The sequence below is a fragment of the Gadus macrocephalus genome, chromosome 5 (genome assembly GCF_031168955.1).
Source record: "Gadus macrocephalus chromosome 5, ASM3116895v1".
Lineage (NCBI taxonomy): Eukaryota > Metazoa > Chordata > Actinopteri > Gadiformes > Gadidae > Gadus > Gadus macrocephalus.
In genome coordinates, this window is record NC_082386.1 from 7,011,970 (window position 1) to 7,028,970 (window position 17,001).

At 42.6% G+C, this 17,001-nt stretch overlaps 2 protein-coding genes across 2 annotated transcripts; one reads left to right on the plus strand and one right to left on the minus strand.

The window, feature by feature from the left end:
• Positions 1 to 333: 333 nt before the first annotated feature.
• Positions 334 to 11,780, minus strand: wdr43 (WD repeat domain 43). The gene is made up of 18 exons (XM_060051909.1): positions 11,505 to 11,780; positions 10,605 to 10,739; positions 10,318 to 10,439; positions 8,201 to 8,321; positions 7,751 to 7,869; positions 7,110 to 7,212; positions 6,929 to 6,993; positions 6,681 to 6,840; positions 6,489 to 6,575; positions 6,216 to 6,341; positions 5,873 to 6,022; positions 5,677 to 5,763; positions 5,557 to 5,588; positions 5,322 to 5,385; positions 4,341 to 4,454; positions 3,766 to 3,832; positions 1,451 to 1,509; positions 334 to 1,354 (listed from the first exon to the last, which is right to left on the minus strand). The coding sequence occupies exons 1-18, from the start codon at positions 11,709 to 11,711 to the stop codon at positions 1,220 to 1,222; spliced, it is 1,953 nt and encodes a 650-aa protein (XP_059907892.1). The 5' UTR covers positions 11,712 to 11,780; the 3' UTR covers positions 334 to 1,219.
• A 1,069-nt stretch (positions 11,781 to 12,849) lies between these two features.
• On the plus strand, positions 12,850 to 15,873 carry trmt61b (tRNA methyltransferase 61B). Its single transcript, XM_060051910.1, has 7 exons — positions 12,850 to 13,872; positions 14,004 to 14,106; positions 14,468 to 14,661; positions 14,804 to 14,895; positions 15,250 to 15,440; positions 15,574 to 15,654; positions 15,772 to 15,873. Exons 1-7 carry the CDS (start codon positions 13,081 to 13,083, stop codon positions 15,804 to 15,806), a joined length of 1,488 nt encoding a protein of 495 aa, XP_059907893.1. The 5' UTR covers positions 12,850 to 13,080; the 3' UTR covers positions 15,807 to 15,873.
• The last annotated feature ends 1,128 nt before the right edge of the window (positions 15,874 to 17,001 follow it).

The window sequence follows — 17,001 nt, forward strand, 5'->3', positions numbered from 1 at the left end:
TATACATACAAAGTCCGCCTCCTCTGCTCTTTCCGGAGTCCCTGTTCCTGTCGTGTCGGTGGATAGTGCGGCCGGCTAACTGCACAGCGTTATCGGGGATAGCAGGATGGAGCCAGGTTTCAGTCAGAATCACACAACAATCCCTGACAAAGTTGTCGGTTGCTATCCGCAGCTCGAGGTCATTACAGTTGAGTAGACTATCATTGTAAACAGCTTGGATGTCTAGCCCTTTCAATCAACAAATAAAGTAAATGTTGCAACATAACAATGAATATGTTCAGTACCCATGAAAATACTCAGAATTTGTAAGTTTCAAATGTTATGAACTTGGTAGCCTGTTGGAAAAACCCATTTATTTATCAATTTGAGCAAATTCACATTGTTTTATGTTGTGGCTATGGGTTCAAAATCAGGCAACAACCCAAAAACAAAAACACAAATAAGGAACATTATTGAGGGGACAACAGAACAGGAATTCATTTAATACGTACTATTGTTTTGCTTCCTGCGGACAAGTGTGGAGGGCTTTGACGAAACAGCGGCACTGTACATACAGATTTGCTTTGCTTGGTCATGATCTATGGACACGTCAGCAACACCATCTGTGATCAAGCATTTACTGTACAAAGGGAGAACAGATGCCTCTGCATCGCTATACAGTACCCAAAGCCCAAGCTTTGCTTTCATCATCAGGTTGTCTACACACCGGTGGGCAAATTTAGTTGCACCACAAGAGGCTTACTTGGTGACTCGCGTTCTACAAATTAGGGAACGAACATTTAGGTGAAACGGTACAATCATGAGAATGATGAGGCATGACAGAATACCGTATGGTAGCTCAGGACCAGGCAAAAATCAAGTGATCAACACATATCAGTCTTGTGTAATAGGGGTGGTTAAGTTACTATATGACGGCTGTAGAGTTTAGTCACAGATTACTTATACATTGGTATGGGGGGGGGAGGGGGAACAAAAGAAAACTATGAGTGTGGCCGTATCACAGCACAGCCCTCCAACTGGGTGGGCCGAGGAGAACAATGTCTGTGCTGGGAGACCGCAGTGAAATGGCAGGGCTCAGAGGAGGCGCTTGGTCTGTTTGCAATTCTGTAAAACCATCATTTGTTCAGATAAAATCAAAAGCATGAAAATAAAAAGTATATATATAAATCTTTAACCCTCCCTCCCCCGTCCCGACCCTTAATTCGTGTACGATTGGCGTTTATTCTTCCTCGCTCTCGTTTTCATGCTCCATGTCCTCATCGCCGTTTGTTTTGGACTCCAATCTCCCGTCTTCATCACCGCTGTTTTGCCCTTCCATCACTCCATCGTCCTCCTCATCCTCTTCCTCCCAATTCTGAAGAGAAAACGGTAGAGGTCACAGGATTAGACAACTCAAAAAAATAAAAAGGACAACCCATGTACAACACTGGAAGGACGGTGTGGTACTCACGTCAGAGTTATCATCATCAGGAAGGCCTTCGTCCCCGGAGGCGTCGTCTTCAGAGGACTCTGGAGGACCAAGGGGAAACGCATTAATCCAACCTCTGCAGTCATGGACATTTAAAGACTCTCGAGCACGCCCCGGTGTGCACTACACCTTATGACTACGGTCGGAGACGCGTGCTCAGATGGGCAATAACGCAACCAGTGAATCAGTAAACACCCCGTCTTAGAAGATCTCACAATGGTGTTTGAGTTCCAAGTGTGGGGCGACTGGAATAATCTGCATTTGAAATACCACAGCAAAGGCCATTTACACACACCGTGCACAAACCCACCTGACCCCCACCCACCAAACACGCATTAGGCAGCTCAGTTATTTTACAAATGTCAAACATTCCACTACTTTGACTTATATGTGGAACGCCAAATTTCATGCCAGTTATTGCCATTTCAGAAAGACACTACAGATAAAAAACTATTATTAAATCTAAAAGAACGATTCAAAGATGCATTACTGCCATTACTATATAAAGATGTATATTCATTTGTTGACATCAATTTTTCACGTGGGAGGAGAGGTCAGTGGTGAAGCGAAATTGTAGATGAAATTGAGATGGATCACATACGCATTAAAAGGTTTAGACGGGACACATCAGCTCACAAGCAATGCAAATGGTGAGCTGGCAGAAAGAAGGGCTTTGTTTTGGTAAGGACAATGACAAAGGGCTTAACTTCCCAATCCCTGACTCGATGCTTAAGAAACCATACACCTTCGTCATAGCAAGAGGTTTTGCCATTTTACAGAAAGGATATTAAGGTACTGAACGTCAACGCAATACAACCAATGCTATTTTAGAATACTTATTTTCATTGCTTATGGTATCTGTTGAAGATATATGACGTGAAAGGGATCCTTTTAACAAGAATGTTTACCCTCAATATTTCACAACACCCATTATAACCCGATGATTGCTCGGACCCCAATTTTGTTATGTTAATGATATGAGGATAGTTGTCAAGTCAGTTGTACTTTATAAACAGTTTTGTACATGTCCACCCTTATCTAATCGAGTTGTGGTGTACTTCCTATAATAACATAACGCCAATTGAATGTGGCTGTTTTGCATAAACTAACAAAATGAACACGCACGTTTTTTTTTTTTTTTTTTAAAGGCACAAGTTAAAACAATCAGATTCGCTATGATGAGATTCAAGGAATGACAATGAGTCACTTGACCACTCTATTGACCGCGTTGCAGCGAAAGTTAAATGTAGCTTTAAAAACTGAAAGCTTCTCTAAACAGTGAGGAGAGAAAAAAGTTGATGGTAGCTAAGCACATTCCAGCATGACACTATGCCGCCGATGAAATTTGTGCGTATAGGAAATGGCGATGAAATACAAAAGGTGGATGGATGGATTTTTTATAAAATCGACATCAGGGCAATATTGAACTTAAATCAGATCAACCTTATTGCTATTGAAGTTTTAATTATTATCACTTCAGGTCAAAATATACTTTTCACTTTTAGCTTTAACCTTTGTTCTCTTTGAACTTCGATTCAGACTATCAATATAAACGGCCTCAGGCATAAATCAATCTACTGATCATACATAAAATATGGCATCAAGCCACTAGTGATCATATTTCCACAGAAGTGGGGGGGGCTATTGTACTCCTCTTGTTCAGGACACGGCCGTGCCCTAATAGGCGCCCTCAGTTGGTTATTCACAGAAGCCTTTTACTTTGATTTGCCGTGGTTGCCTTTTACGGTGGAATTGTTCCTCTGGTTGTTTTATGTTCAGATAGAAAGGACTCGGGACGGAGGAGCTCGTGATTTGCATAGGACTGCAGTACAGTAATGAGACTAAACAGAGCCACGTTCCGCTCAGAGAGGGGTCTGAAAGCTGCTGACCAGGTTGCCTGGCAACAGGAGCCTTGTTTGCATGTTAGATGAGCGACTGCAAGGAATTCAAAAGTGCCTTGCAGAGTTACATGTGCGCGTGTTGAGATGCGTCAGCGCATCAGCTCGCAGAGAGAGAACGGCACTCAATAAAATGTAGAATACCGACTATTACTGCCACCAATTGTACACCTGCTCTGGGAAACCACTTTGACAAGCAACCCTTTGATAAAAAAAAAAAGCACGTCTACCGGTTCAGTCAAACTGAAAAGCCAGAATGTCCGCCATTGAAGGTGCTGACCGAATCCCTGCACGTCCTGAACCGCAGGGTACCAAACATAATGGCTTTGATGAAATGGACTGAAGTTTCCTCTCATTCCACCCCGCCCTCCCAAGGACAAACGGTGATGTATTCCTTACCCTCTTCGTAGACCAGCTTAGCAGTGCGGTCCACTTCTGTGTCTGTGCAGCTGTTGCTTGTCGCCACCTAGTGGTGAAAACAAGGAGGTAGATGCAAAAAAACATTCAAATCAAATCCCCAGAGCAGCCTTCTCCTGGTCTCTTCGTTGCTCAATCCCATTGGCACCAACTTTCAAAACCCCAAAAGCTTCAGGACCAATCAGTGCTATGGGAGAGAGTTTAAGTCGCCAAGTTCCCTGCCGTTGCTGAATCTGGTCTGAAGTCAAGCAAATACATTTGACAGAAATTTGACCCGAAGGCTTGCTTCGATTTTTACAGCCTTACTTACTGTCGCCGCAGTTTTTTTGGAAATTATGCAGGCTGCAACACTCACGCCGTGCTTAGTCATGAATTAACTATCTATCCCTTGATTGGTCCATCCACTTGTGTTGAATGCAATGGGATCGAGGCAATACTGAGATTCAGTGACAAATGGAGATGTGACCTTAATGTCCAAGAAGGTTAATGCTTCGTAGGCCGATTCTGGTTTTGGTACACAATGCTAATGTACAAAGCTCTATGTAAAAGGTGCATACCTGTGTGATGAGAAGAAGCAGTTTGCCATTCAGCTTGTTTAACCTGTGGAACATTTTCACCCTGCTTTCGATCATGTGGTACAGCACTCCGAGTTGGTTTACCAAGTCAGGCAGCTGTGGAATGGGAACATATGAGGACCATAATGAACAAGAAGCTGGGTAATTGGCGGCGTTTAAGAACAATATTAACAGGTTCAGACCAGGCATGAAAAGATATGTCAGGTAGCATTGCACTAGGGCGAAAACAGACGACTTGTGTTGCCGTCCACATGCAGGCTTTTGGGGGTTAGTCTTAGTACGTGATTATTATTTTTTTTACGCTCGCGGAATGTTTGGAAGTAAGGAGATCAATTTTGTGTTAGTGAAGCTCAAAACTGATCACGATCAATGGCTCACTCCCTATAGGTGAGTGTGCCCTGGGTTGTGCAATAGTTCAGCTGAATCCCGACGTAAATGAGATGAAAACTGACCAACGCCAAGACACGTCAACCCGATTCTAATTTTTATAGTGTTATTTTGTCAGGTTTGCTGCCAATATGGGAAATTAAGATTTGACTACAAATATTAAACCCAGTTGTTGCAAATGAGATTCCAATAAAAGTCTAATAATGTGCAGACAATATCAGTAATGCTACCGGCAGTCAGGATGTCTATTCAAATTTAAATACGAAAAGTGTTTTGCAAAGCACTCCCAATATCTAAGGCTTAAAAATACTTGAGTCAACCTTGACTAAATGGTTTACGCACTGGCTGCAGCTATTCTGTACTTAGTGGAGTACAGAATACATTACTGGCCTGCATCACATCCAAAGTTAACTTGAATGGAATCATTTTAAATTGAACAAGTTGTACTACTAGGGAACACAATACTTGCAATACCAAGTATTGCAAGCTAGCAAAATGACAAATTAATGACCCATTTCTTAACCGTCAGCCAGTGTCAGTGTCTAGTCCATCAGGCGGGTTGCAGGGTGGACTCACCGATGACAGGTACGAGGTGTGTTGCACGAGCACCGCCTTGAGCCACCGTACCATTAGTAGGGCCCTGCAGGGGGAGGGGGAGAAGAAGCCATGCTCCATTAGCGGCTCACATAGCGTTGTACAGCGGTATGATGGTGGTGCCGGTATGATGTGGCCCTCTAGACCGAGTGGGAACCTGCGGTGTTGTGACAAGATAATGAAGTGCACAGGGCAGGGCGGGGTGTGCTTCACTTACGCTAGGGGATGACCTTGCAGTCTCTTGGTGATCTTAGAGAACGAAACAAAAGTTTAGATATTCGTTGCAAGGCTTTTTTTTTTTAACAATAGAAGTTGAGAAATAATGATTTGGACTCACTTGGTTCACCAACGGCAGGACTGCTGGGAGTGGCAACCGGGCCACAGTCTTCTTTATCTGCATTTCTTTCTTGTTCTGGAACACTTTCTGCAAGGAGGAGGGGAAACATTATTTGGAGATCTGCATCGAGGTAACAGACAAGTTAAACAAACTCGCACATTAGAATTGATTGGGGGTGATGATAAAGCACACGTACATTCAGGATCTCTGCATCTTGGCTCTCCAAGCCTTGCACCAGAAGCACTGCAAAGTTGTCCATCTGGAGGGAGGGAAGCCCCTTCACCCGGCCCTTCTGTGCAGATACGGTGGAAAGATCGATCTCTTCAAGACGCTCTTCTATTGACATCTGCACAAAGGGAATGAACAAGTGGTTATAAAAAGGGTATCCAATTGGTTCCACATATTCAACTGGCTTTCCAACTCGATAGTGAAACACCAACCACAACTACAAAACAAATGGCAGATATGGTTCCAGTTTCCCCAAAAGTCAAAAGCAATTTATAAGAATACACAATTGACAAAAGATAAATTAAGCTTACCTCTGTAGTTTTACCGCCTAGTTTCCTCTTCTCTGATCCTAGTGAGGTCATGGTGATGGGAGCCTGGTGACCAGGAAGCCCTGGGACCAACACTTTGCTCTTGGTATTGACTAATGGCGTTTTCACCTGGAAAAATTTGATTCACTTTGAATATTGACCACGTGTTCACTCCATGATTGCCACACAGAAAATCAAAATGTCTACATGCCAAGCACTTGCAATTCGCTGGAGCAAGGGACAAGACAAGTGGCGGTAAGGACAAGACGGTGGTACCTTGGAGACATTGGCGTCAACGGAGAGGGATAAAGTGGTCTTCACGTCCCGGGTCAAGCAGATGTGTCTTTCTGATGAGTTCACCTCCTGCAGATAGGCGAGTGGGTGGGGGTGTTAAAAATAAATAAAACGTCATCCTGTAAACAAAGCCCACAACATGCTGCTGTATTTCAACTGTTCTGCTTTACTCACCACCCTCTCCATGACAGGCTGAAGGTGGTTGCCATAGGCCAGCATCACACTGCACGAGTCTGACCCCAGGGCTGTGGCCAGCAAGGGAATGGGCACCGGGGAGTCTTCTACGCCCGACATCTGCACGGTACAGGAGGGGGACAGGGGCTTCTTGCACGGCCTGTGAGAAACAAACAACAAATCAATCTACAGATGCTTCCGGATAGACACATGCTAGGTGACTAGGAACAACACTTTGAGGGTCTTACCCGTTCAAAAAGTGCTCAAAAAGATGGAGCTGTCCATCTTTGCACACCACAGCCAGTCTCATTGCCTGCACAAAGAATATTAGACTGACTTATTATTGAGAATAACCTATCCAAAACTGCATGAAAGACAGTAGCATCAATATTTTTCAAATCGGTCATATGAGAGCACAACGCGTCTGACCTCCTCTTTGCTGTTGGAAGAGTAGAGGTCAATGTGCAGGGGTTCGTCGGTCAATGTGAACGACACCACAGAGTTCTTGTCCTTGCCATCGTCTCGCACTTGCCTATAAAACACATACAAATGCATGAGTATCATAGCAGTAACACAAACTATTGATATAACTATGCATTTAAGTGGACAGGTATACAACAAAATCCAATAGAAAAAACAAGTTAATTATGAAAACGCATAAAGAGGGAAAAGGATCAAATAAGTATGCAAAAACCAATGGAAAGGTATCACAATAAAAACATCTTTGAGGTTGAGACTTCAGTGGTATACATGTTAATTATCTGCCAGCATCTACATCATGCCACCATTGTGCAGTCTTTATACTGTATTGATGAGAAAAGAATGTTACAATATGCAATGATGACAGGCCGGAGACAAGGAGCAAATGATAGGCTGGGCTAGTTAAATACAAATGCCTGAAAACACTGCACCCGTTAGGGTGACTTCTTAAGAAGTCCATGCAGCTCTATTCCGTGCCATGAAACAAAAATACTATAAATAAAAACCAAAACCAAGAAAATCGCCGCCAAATTGTACAAGTAATACTATTATTACTACTACTATTCATTCACAAAAATCCCGTAACTCACCAAACGCTGAGGAGCCTGTCATATGCAGCCCCAGACAGAAAGTACAGTCCATTGCCGTCTGGTGGCCGGGTGGTAGCAAAGCATAGGGTCGTTATAGCCGTCGAGTGGCCTGTGAATTTCTGAAAAGAGGGCAGAAAGCAAATGTGCCCATGTTTTATTCATTCATGGACTAACCGCAATGCTTACATTAGATATGATCAAAACATTAATTAGTGTATTTACTGTTATTTCAAGCCACGGTAATAGAAAAAACATGGTTAACAATAGAGCCACAGTATGACGTTCCCTCTTGGCCATATTCAGACCGAAAATCAAACCAGCACTTTATAAATAAGTACAGGCTGTAGTAATGGGGAGATTTCAACTTGGGTAGACATTAGTGGAATAATGATGATACACCCAGGAATAAAGATCCATTTGTGTCCAGTACCAAAGAGCTGCCGTGCTCACCCTATACACCTCCTTAGTCTCCAAGTCCCACATCTTGATGGTCTGTCCTGCAGAAAGCAGCAGCTTGCCGTCAGGACTCGCACACAAACTGGTCACTGCTGCACGGTCCGCTTTCCACTTGCTGAACACATTGAACAGATACATTCACACATTAACTCATCTGTCATCACCCCATACAAACATGGGGTAAAATAGGACTCTTTATCAAAGCTTAAATATCATGGGAATAAACTTTGAATCAAATAACCAAAGGTTAATTGGGGGTTTGGTTTACAAAGGCAGCCATGGATCATTTGCAATAAATCACTTAATACTAGGGATGGGCAACGATCGTCGAATAGTCCGATAGTCTGAGTCACGTAGAAAATTGAATAATGAATGTGACTATCGTAATTTCTTACACGGCTCTTCTCAATGCTGTTAAACTCTCCGTTAATTTGCATGGGCCTTCACAACTTCCGGTGGTGAATACTTTTTTTAATAATTCACCGTTGCTAAGCATTTAATGACCGCTGTCAAGGAACATGGATTTATTTTCTTCTAAACAATTGATTTCATACAATTCATAATAGCCTCTCCCTGTGTCATTGTGTGTGCGTGTATACGAGGTGCGTGCGTGCGAGGGCTTTGACTTTTGCCCAAAAATCATATTCGAAGTTTGTTTACTGGCGGTACTATGGTTACCGGTCTTGCATGTTCCAACAGTTTATTAGGTTTCAAATAGATCGCTGTCTAATCAATACTTCATTCACTGCCTCTTCCGTGGTCATTACAACATTATGAATAGACTGCTTCGGGTTCTCCGACGTCTCTCCCTCTTGGCCTGCCCATAACAGGTTCGAATATTAAGGGCTGCCTAATACTTGTTCGAATTTTGATTTATTTTTTGATATTCTAATTATATTCGAATAACGAAGTTCGGAGTCAAAGCCCTTGTGTGTGCGGGGTTCTTGATGGACCGATTTACGAATATTATTCCAATGCTTCTCAGTGAATATCGAATAGTATTTTTGCCAGAAATGCACATCCCTACTTAATACCTTGAAAAACATGCACCATGTAGAATAAAAAGCATTGCCCATCTAATTGAGTTTGCCTGTATTAGGTCATTGGCACTTTAAGTGGAATTAAGTTACGGTCTCGAATAGAACTGCAGGGACGATCTCAGCGGTTGGTTTTCCTTGGAGCTTTGTTGCTTTTCTTCCACTTTGGATAAGTTGTATGTAAATTATAGATGTTGGTAAAGTATTTATGCAGGTTTGTGCTTATTCGCTACTTATATTTACCCTGGTGACCGTTTATGTAAATATGTCCCCGTCTGTGTTTCTCCGCTAGTGAGATTTGTTAGATATGTTGGCCAATTATCTTTCCAAATATCAAGGTTGTACATAAGCCTGTTCTGTGTACCAGTGAACAGTGAACTAAACCATCTCCTACGGTTAGGCTGTTTGTGACTTTTGAGATTGTATTCCGGGCTAGGCCCTCCCCAATAGCCGGGCTACATTGAGAGCCATGTTAATAATGTGTACAGCTCCAAATTACCAGTACATTGATATACCAGTGTTATGGCTTATACATGTGCTTGTTGAAAAAGCAATTGCTTGTGTGTTATTACTGTTCTATATAATTGTTCATGTATCATCGTTCCCTTAAGAACACATTCTTCCTCAAAGGAACGTTCCCAACCAGAAGCCTGTGGTCTCCCTGTGACTGGCGTTCACCAGCTCTACTCCGCACATCTACAGAGGCCCTAGACATATTTCAATTGTCTTTTATATTCTTGAAGTGTGCACACGTGGAACTTTTGGGGGCCTTTGACATTAGTTTGCCTATATACCAACAGAATAGGCCGACACTCTTAACTTACTACGTAACTTACATAATGCGCTTACATAATGCGCAGTTGGATATATTGTTGAGCATTCATTATCGTTCATAACTGTGACCGAAATTTGAATGAACAATTGGCAAAGGATGTTCAACAATACATTATCCAGCATAATTTAGAAATGGCCTTGTGGATGCAAGGCATTCAAAAAAGAAGATGGCAGCAATCTGCCTGAGAAATTTGTTGTTCTAGAAAATGCAAGTTATGTGCGTAGTATGTGGCTACTGACCAGCGTGACTTTCCCGTTTGTAGGTCCCACTCTACAATTTGAGTATCGTCTGAACCGCTGTATAACAAGGCGTCCTGGGGGTGCCAGTCCACACAGTTCACTGCTCCACTATGACCGCCGTCCTATCAACAGAAGAAAGAAAACACATTAACAAAAATCAACAATAATAATGCAATGAAATGTACGTAACCAGCAATTTTTCACATAACCCCACAGCCCACCTCTGGGGTTGTGGATAATTATATATATTTAATTGATATGTAAATGTAAGTGTACCGTGACCTCACCAGAGTGCAGTGCAATGCTCCTTTTGCTGTGCTGTAGATAAGCACAGTGCCCGCCGCCGTGCCCATTGCCAAAAGGTCTGCCTTCTGCTCCACCTGCACTGCCTCTGATTTCCTCTTCTTCCTCAGGGGACCCTCCTAAAAAAACAAAGTTAACAGTTAATGAAAAAGATCAAATCCATTAGAAACATATTTTGATGCTTGTGTTTTACATAAAATTAGGACATCAAGGAATAAGACCATATTCAGCTGAATAAGTAAATGTCAAAGTGATGTATGCAGAAATGGCCAATATCACGAGGGACCAAAAGTTTTTCAGGGGCAGCAATCTTGCTCGGTAAGATATAAACCCTTAAAGTATAAGGACATTTGCGTTTACTTGTCTTAGTATCTAAAGTATATTAAAACGTCAGTGATCTATGGCTTCAAGTGTCATGGTGGAACATGTTAGCTTGAATGCTAAACCTTGTGTAGCTAACGCTAACTTCCAAATGCACACTTTTACAAGCGACAGAGGAGACATCAACGATGCGGGACATTATATAACGGCGCATCTGAAAACAAACAAACACAATGTGGGGTTGTTTCATTCGAAAAACACTGATTTCCAGCAGCATTTTCTGAATTGAAAACTAATTTCCCAACCATGTGGGACCAACATGTGCGTTTCCCTCAGGCGCTACATAGCCAGCTAATAGCTGCTAACGTGGCCACCGCTGCTAACCCCAGCCCTGTCCGTGTCACACAGGAGATGATCTTCACATTAACACATATGATTATCCGAGGAGTCACTCCTATGCTCAACAATAAATGCAATATACTCGGTTAACTGCCGACGCCCGGTTACAACTCATGCATTTCGTCAAGGCCTAAGCATTTTAAAGTACTGCTACCACCACATACCTTGACTGTCCGGCATGGTCCCCATGCTATGCAGGTACAAGTGGCACTCAGATGGGCAGAAGGCACATACTCTTGGTGAATTGTTTTACTATCAGTATTCCAGATTCTTAATCTACCATCTTGGGCACACAAGGCTAGATACTGGCGTGATTTAGGTGAGAAAACGCAGGGTAGTCCAAGCGAAGTGCTGCCACCGTCAGCCGCCATTTCCCCAGTACTGCGTGAGACTGCGTGGTCGAAAAAACCACGTGTGAGTGTTCACAAGCAGGCGCATTTCCCCTGGAGTTTACAGCCTTCCCATTGGCTACTATCTACAAATGGGTGTGTCTTAAAAAAAATCGAATCCGTTTTGGGAAACAATATTAAATTTGGGTTTTAAATCAAATACAAGGCTTAGTACTACATTTGAGTATGTGGTGAATTGTAATTACCTCGTTTGTCGATTTTGCCTTGTCCACAGCAAAACAAACAAGCAGCTGAGTGCAAAGGTGAGCATCCCAGTTTACCACTCGGGTATTATCGAAACGGGGAAAGTGCTTTGATTATTTGGTATTAATCGTATAAGTGCACAGTACCACAATTGAACCTCACTGATATACGCAACAACGTTATCCATCTATAACATCTGTGAGGTCACAATAGTATTTTGTGGGCTGCCCAATTAAAAAAACGAATACCATTTTTTTGCACCGATAAGACAGATTTCACAGTTAATGAAAGTTTAAACAAGTTAACGATGATAATGATAATAATAATTATTATTATAATTATAATACAAGTATACACATTTGGTTTTTTTTTCTTAGTTTTTTTGGGGTACTTCACAGAGAACCAATGGCGTCCTCTGCTGGAAAATGATGGTAGCTGGCCCCAAGCAGTCAGGCTCCTGGAAAAATCCGAACCCTACCAAACTGATTATTCAAATAATTTGTTAGTTGTAATTTGCAAAGCATTTTTGCACTAGAATCAACTGTTGCTGGTCCCACGACCACTTGAACCCTTTACACTTACACATTACACTTACGCTTTACTACACCTCATTACTTATTATTAGTCATTTTTACTTATTACCACTGTTTTAGTTGTTGTAGCCTCTTATTAATACTTACTTTATGTTATTATTTATTATTGTGATCTTTGCTGCTATTGTTTACATATTTTTCATATTTTTATTTACTTTATCTTGCATTGTTGCTTCTTTGTGGCTGTTGATGGACCAAGCCAAACGACTTGGTTCACAAACGACTCTTGTGTACTTGTACAATAAGATGTTAATACAAGTAATTCTGATTGGATACTGCCTAGAACCTGTCCATGCCTAGAACGCACAGGAGGCGGAGCATGCGTTGTCGCAGATTGATGACGTGAATCGTGTTGCTGCATGGGGAGCATGACATTCTGCTGCCGGATGCAATGCCATCGTTGGAGACCTACTTGACTTTCATGCGCAGCGTTGTAGTAGATATCCCAAAGTCTTTGCTTTCTCGGCTGTCGTGACTACAACTTCAATGTTTTGGATAAGTTCACTCAATTGTTTAGATATAGTTTTATATATTATTAACTGTTAATTTAAACCATGTCGATACATATGCCCATGGCAAGGGCTTTGCTTTGGCAGACGCTCGCACGAAATCAAATACCCAGTATTGGACACAAACGTTATAGGAAGCTGCATAAATACAATGTACAGTCAAGGGTCCATGAAGTAAGACGTTTTTCCGTAGGTACTAATAAGATGGACGAGGACGACAGCCAAAAAGTAAGACGAGATGTGTCTCTAGTCAGAAGACGTCCCCTGTCTCCACTGGAGAGAATTAGTCAGTTATTACCTCAGGAGTCCCTTGGACCTGAAGTGGAACAGTTAAGAGATTGTAATGATGACAGAACTGATGAAAGCCTGGCTGTCACTGAGGATTCAAACACTCTAGTCGCATCTGACCAAATCTGTGAATCAGATACACCCATAAAGGAAATCACAATGCCCCAAGAAGAGATTACACATCTATCTAATGGTCGGACTGTTGCCGATTGCAGTGACGTGCAAAGCCAAGTGGGGGCTGGAACTCCATCTCACATGGCCGAACCACTGCCAAAATCTCTCCCTCGGGAGACCATGATCGAGTTCGGGGAGCTGCTTGTTGCCGAGTTTCGCAAGAAAGGTCGGGTAGAGTTTAGGAAGATGTTCCAACTGCAGGAGGGAGTGCGTCTGCAAAGCTCCTGGGGTACCATAAACCACGACGACATGGCAGGGCGACCCTCGGGCCGGATTATGAGGACCACACACTGGGCTCCCATCCTCATTCGCCGCCCGAGCCTGGAGGATTATGTGCTGTTAATGAAGAGGGGACCAGCAATAGCGTACCCAAAGGTTCTGTTTGTTTAGTTCAGTTCATGGGCCTATTGTTACCAATATCTTTCTCTGTCATGGTGTGTTATTGAACAGTTCATTACAGACTAAACATTGTAACATTTGTATCCATGCATTTCTATTCCCTCCAGGATGCCAGCATGATGTTGACAATGATGGACGTGGTAGAGGGAGACTGTGTGTTGGAGTCGGGGTCAGGGTCCGGGGCAATGTCCCTTTTCCTGTCCCGAGCAGGTCTGTAGTACGAGCCACATACATTAGGCTTAATACATATGCGAGACATGCGTACAACATGCATCAATGGTTTTATGAAGACGTTAACACTTGAAACTGAAATCGATATTCACACCTTCTATGTTAAAGACTTCACAAGTGATATCAATAAACTGTTGCACTAATGGATTTTTTAAACCCTGACTACAATAAAATTAAATCCTGATGTACTTATCCGTTTAACTATTTACTAATCAGCAATTACTGAGTAGTGGAGTAACAGCCTTCTAAAATAGATACAATGAAGTCAATTCTACACTGGTCGTGAAAATACTTTATTATTCGTGTGTGTGTGTGTGTGTGTGTGTTGCATGCACGGCAGTGGGCTCCAAGGGTACCGTGCTGAGTGTGGAGGTCAGGGAAGACCACCTCGGCAGATCGGTGAAGAACTACAAACGCTGGCGGTTGTCGTGGGCCCGGCGGCGTGGGGGCGAGGAGTGGCCCGACAACGTTCACTTCCACCAGGCCGACCTGAGCTCCGCCTCCTCCCTGCTCGCCGGTCGGGGGTTCCATTCGGTCGGTTTAAACAGCAGAAATGCAAAACTACAAACTACAGTCCATTTAGCGTTTTTTCTAGTTTTTTCCCCAATACAATAACCCAGCACATTATGGAGACATTTCATTCTTGAGGTACTGACATGGATTCTGTGTGTTGCAGGTTGCTCTAGATCTCATCAGTCCCCAGTTGGTATTGCCAACGGTGGTTCCTCACCTCCACCCCGGGGCTGTGTGTGCGGTCTACTTGGCTAAGTGTGTAACATCAGCTTCCCCACTAGAGTAGATAAGTGGATTGTGTGTCACAACCCCTAAAAATACGTAAACAACAAGGAGAACAACATTTGCTCATTAGGTGTGCAAAGCCCTTATTGAGTATAAAGGTGTGATCTCAGGTTTGCCATCCCATATTTGAGAGATGTTTAAGAGGTTCTGTCAGATAGTCTGAAGTTATTTTAAATGTTTTTGAATCGTCCTTACACCATCCACAGTATATATATGATCACACATTACTCCACATTGATCAGGTATATTGTACTTGCCTATGCCTGCTTTTTTTTTTTTAATTGGGCCATACGGACAAACCTCACACTTGTATTGATCCTATAGTATAACACAAGTCGTCGATCTACTTGACGGCATCCGTTGCTCGTCCCTTCCTCTGCTGTGCGAGCGCATCATCGAGGTGCCCGTCAGGGATTGGCTTGTGGCGCCGGCTCGCCAGAAAGACGGGGACTTCTGCACAAGGAAGTCTCCCCTGTCCAACGAGGACAAGGACCTATGTGGAGTGGAGGAAAAAGGTGAAGTTCAATGCAGCTTTTGATGTAAGATAAGACGTGTTAAGGAATGTGTTCTTTATAGAGGTGCAGATGGTGTTACTGGAAGCTTAGGATCACACAGTTCCTGTTTCATCTAAATGTTTTGTTTTTTAAGGAGAGTCTGCGAACGATGCACGGCCTTTCGGAAGCGTCCCCTACATTAGCAGACCACACCCGGAGCAATTGAGCCACACTGGTAACAAAGCATTTGAATCCAGCAGTTCATCCTTCAATCTAAAATCTCACATGTGAAATATGTGAGATATTGCACGATAGTTTCCTGATTTGAAATTGCTTTTATTTTCACTTTCAGCATTCCTGGTAAAACTACGGAAATATGTACAGTAGCCTCTTTGCAATTGGCATACATTTATTGTACACTTAGACTAATAAAAACTTGTGACCTGTTACCCTTCATTTTTGTTCGGATGTGAATGTTATCAAACGAAGATCCAGGCACAGGCATTGCCACGAGAATATGGTACATTTTCTTGGTTGGCAGAACTATGCCAAAGGGAGGTTTTGTATGAGACACAATAATGGCAAAATTAAAGACAAAACAAGACCATACTGAAGTTTAATTCTCTTCTCTATTTAGCCCTCCGCTAGAAGAATAATCACAATAGAAACCACACACATGCACCACAACAGTAGTATTTAGGGTTTCACAATGTACCTATTGTTATTGAGATATCAATTTTATTTGGGAGCGCCCGTATCTCAGCGGTGGAGTGTTAAAGTTTTCCCATAGGGGGACACTTTGATTCAGTCAAAGTTAAAACTATTCACTGATGGATTAAAAATTCTGAGTCAGTCAAAATGACCCATCATTTCTGGTCCGATAATGTAAAAATGTAATTATTCTAACAGCTGTCAGCTTCAGAAGGTAGCAGAATGTTGAAAATTGCCATGCACATTGAGGGCACCTCCCCTAACAAATTTTGAAAGTTTACATAAAGATTGGTGTTGACATCTCATTCAATGACGGCGCAGTAATTCCTCATAAGCGAAATGCACCAATTTGCCTATAGAGGGCCCCAATTCACACAAACGACATCCAAATTTTGACAACAGTTGCCCAGTTGGTGACGTATGGTTTACTAGTGACGTGCCTGAACATGAACGTTTTACTCAATGTAAAAGAATCAGCCATTCATATTACATATTTTACTATTGATGTTTCCCAAGTGCACATGAACGGTCGCTGTCGGGAACACGCATAAGATTGAGCCTCATCACTGGTGGGCCGTCTCGTTATCACCAGGAGAGTGAACGCGCCTTCTGTATGTCTTGTGTGCGTTTGTGGTCACACGTGGGCTATGGGAGTAAAAAAATATATAATGTTGAGAACAAAGACGGAGGCATAGTTTCGTAGTAATGACTCAACCCTTGATTTACCTGAAAAGGGGGGCTGCTGGGATAGGCGTTGGATGCCTTCTGTGACTGTATGCAGTCAGTTATTTTTTTTGCTTTCACAGGCAACCAGTGAATAGTATAATTCAATCAAAAATAAGGCAAACATTATGGCTTGTGTTTTTGCAGC

What these genes read in the sequence shown, in the direction of transcription:
- wdr43 (XM_060051909.1), bottom strand. Translation starts at nt 11,711, where the DNA reads ATGGCGGCTGACGGTGGCAGCACTTCGCTTGGACTACCCTGCGTTTTC. An exon ending in TTGACGCCAATGTCTCCAAG is followed by an intron (nt 6,342 to 6,488) that starts GTACCACCGTCT and finishes AAATTTTTCCAG; the next exon opens with GTGAAAACGCCATTAGTCAA. An exon ending in CTGCAAGGTCATCCCCTAGC is followed by an intron (nt 5,386 to 5,556) that starts GTAAGTGAAGCA and finishes CTCCCCCTGCAG; the next exon opens with GGCCCTACTAATGGTACGGT.
- trmt61b (XM_060051910.1), top strand. Translation starts at nt 13,081, where the DNA reads ATGTCGATACATATGCCCATGGCAAGGGCTTTGCTTTGGCAGACGCTC. An exon ending in CAGCAATAGCGTACCCAAAG is followed by an intron (nt 13,873 to 14,003) that starts GTTCTGTTTGTT and finishes TATTCCCTCCAG; the next exon opens with GATGCCAGCATGATGTTGAC. An exon ending in TGTGCGGTCTACTTGGCTAA is followed by an intron (nt 14,896 to 15,249) that starts GTGTGTAACATC and finishes TTGATCCTATAG; the next exon opens with TATAACACAAGTCGTCGATC.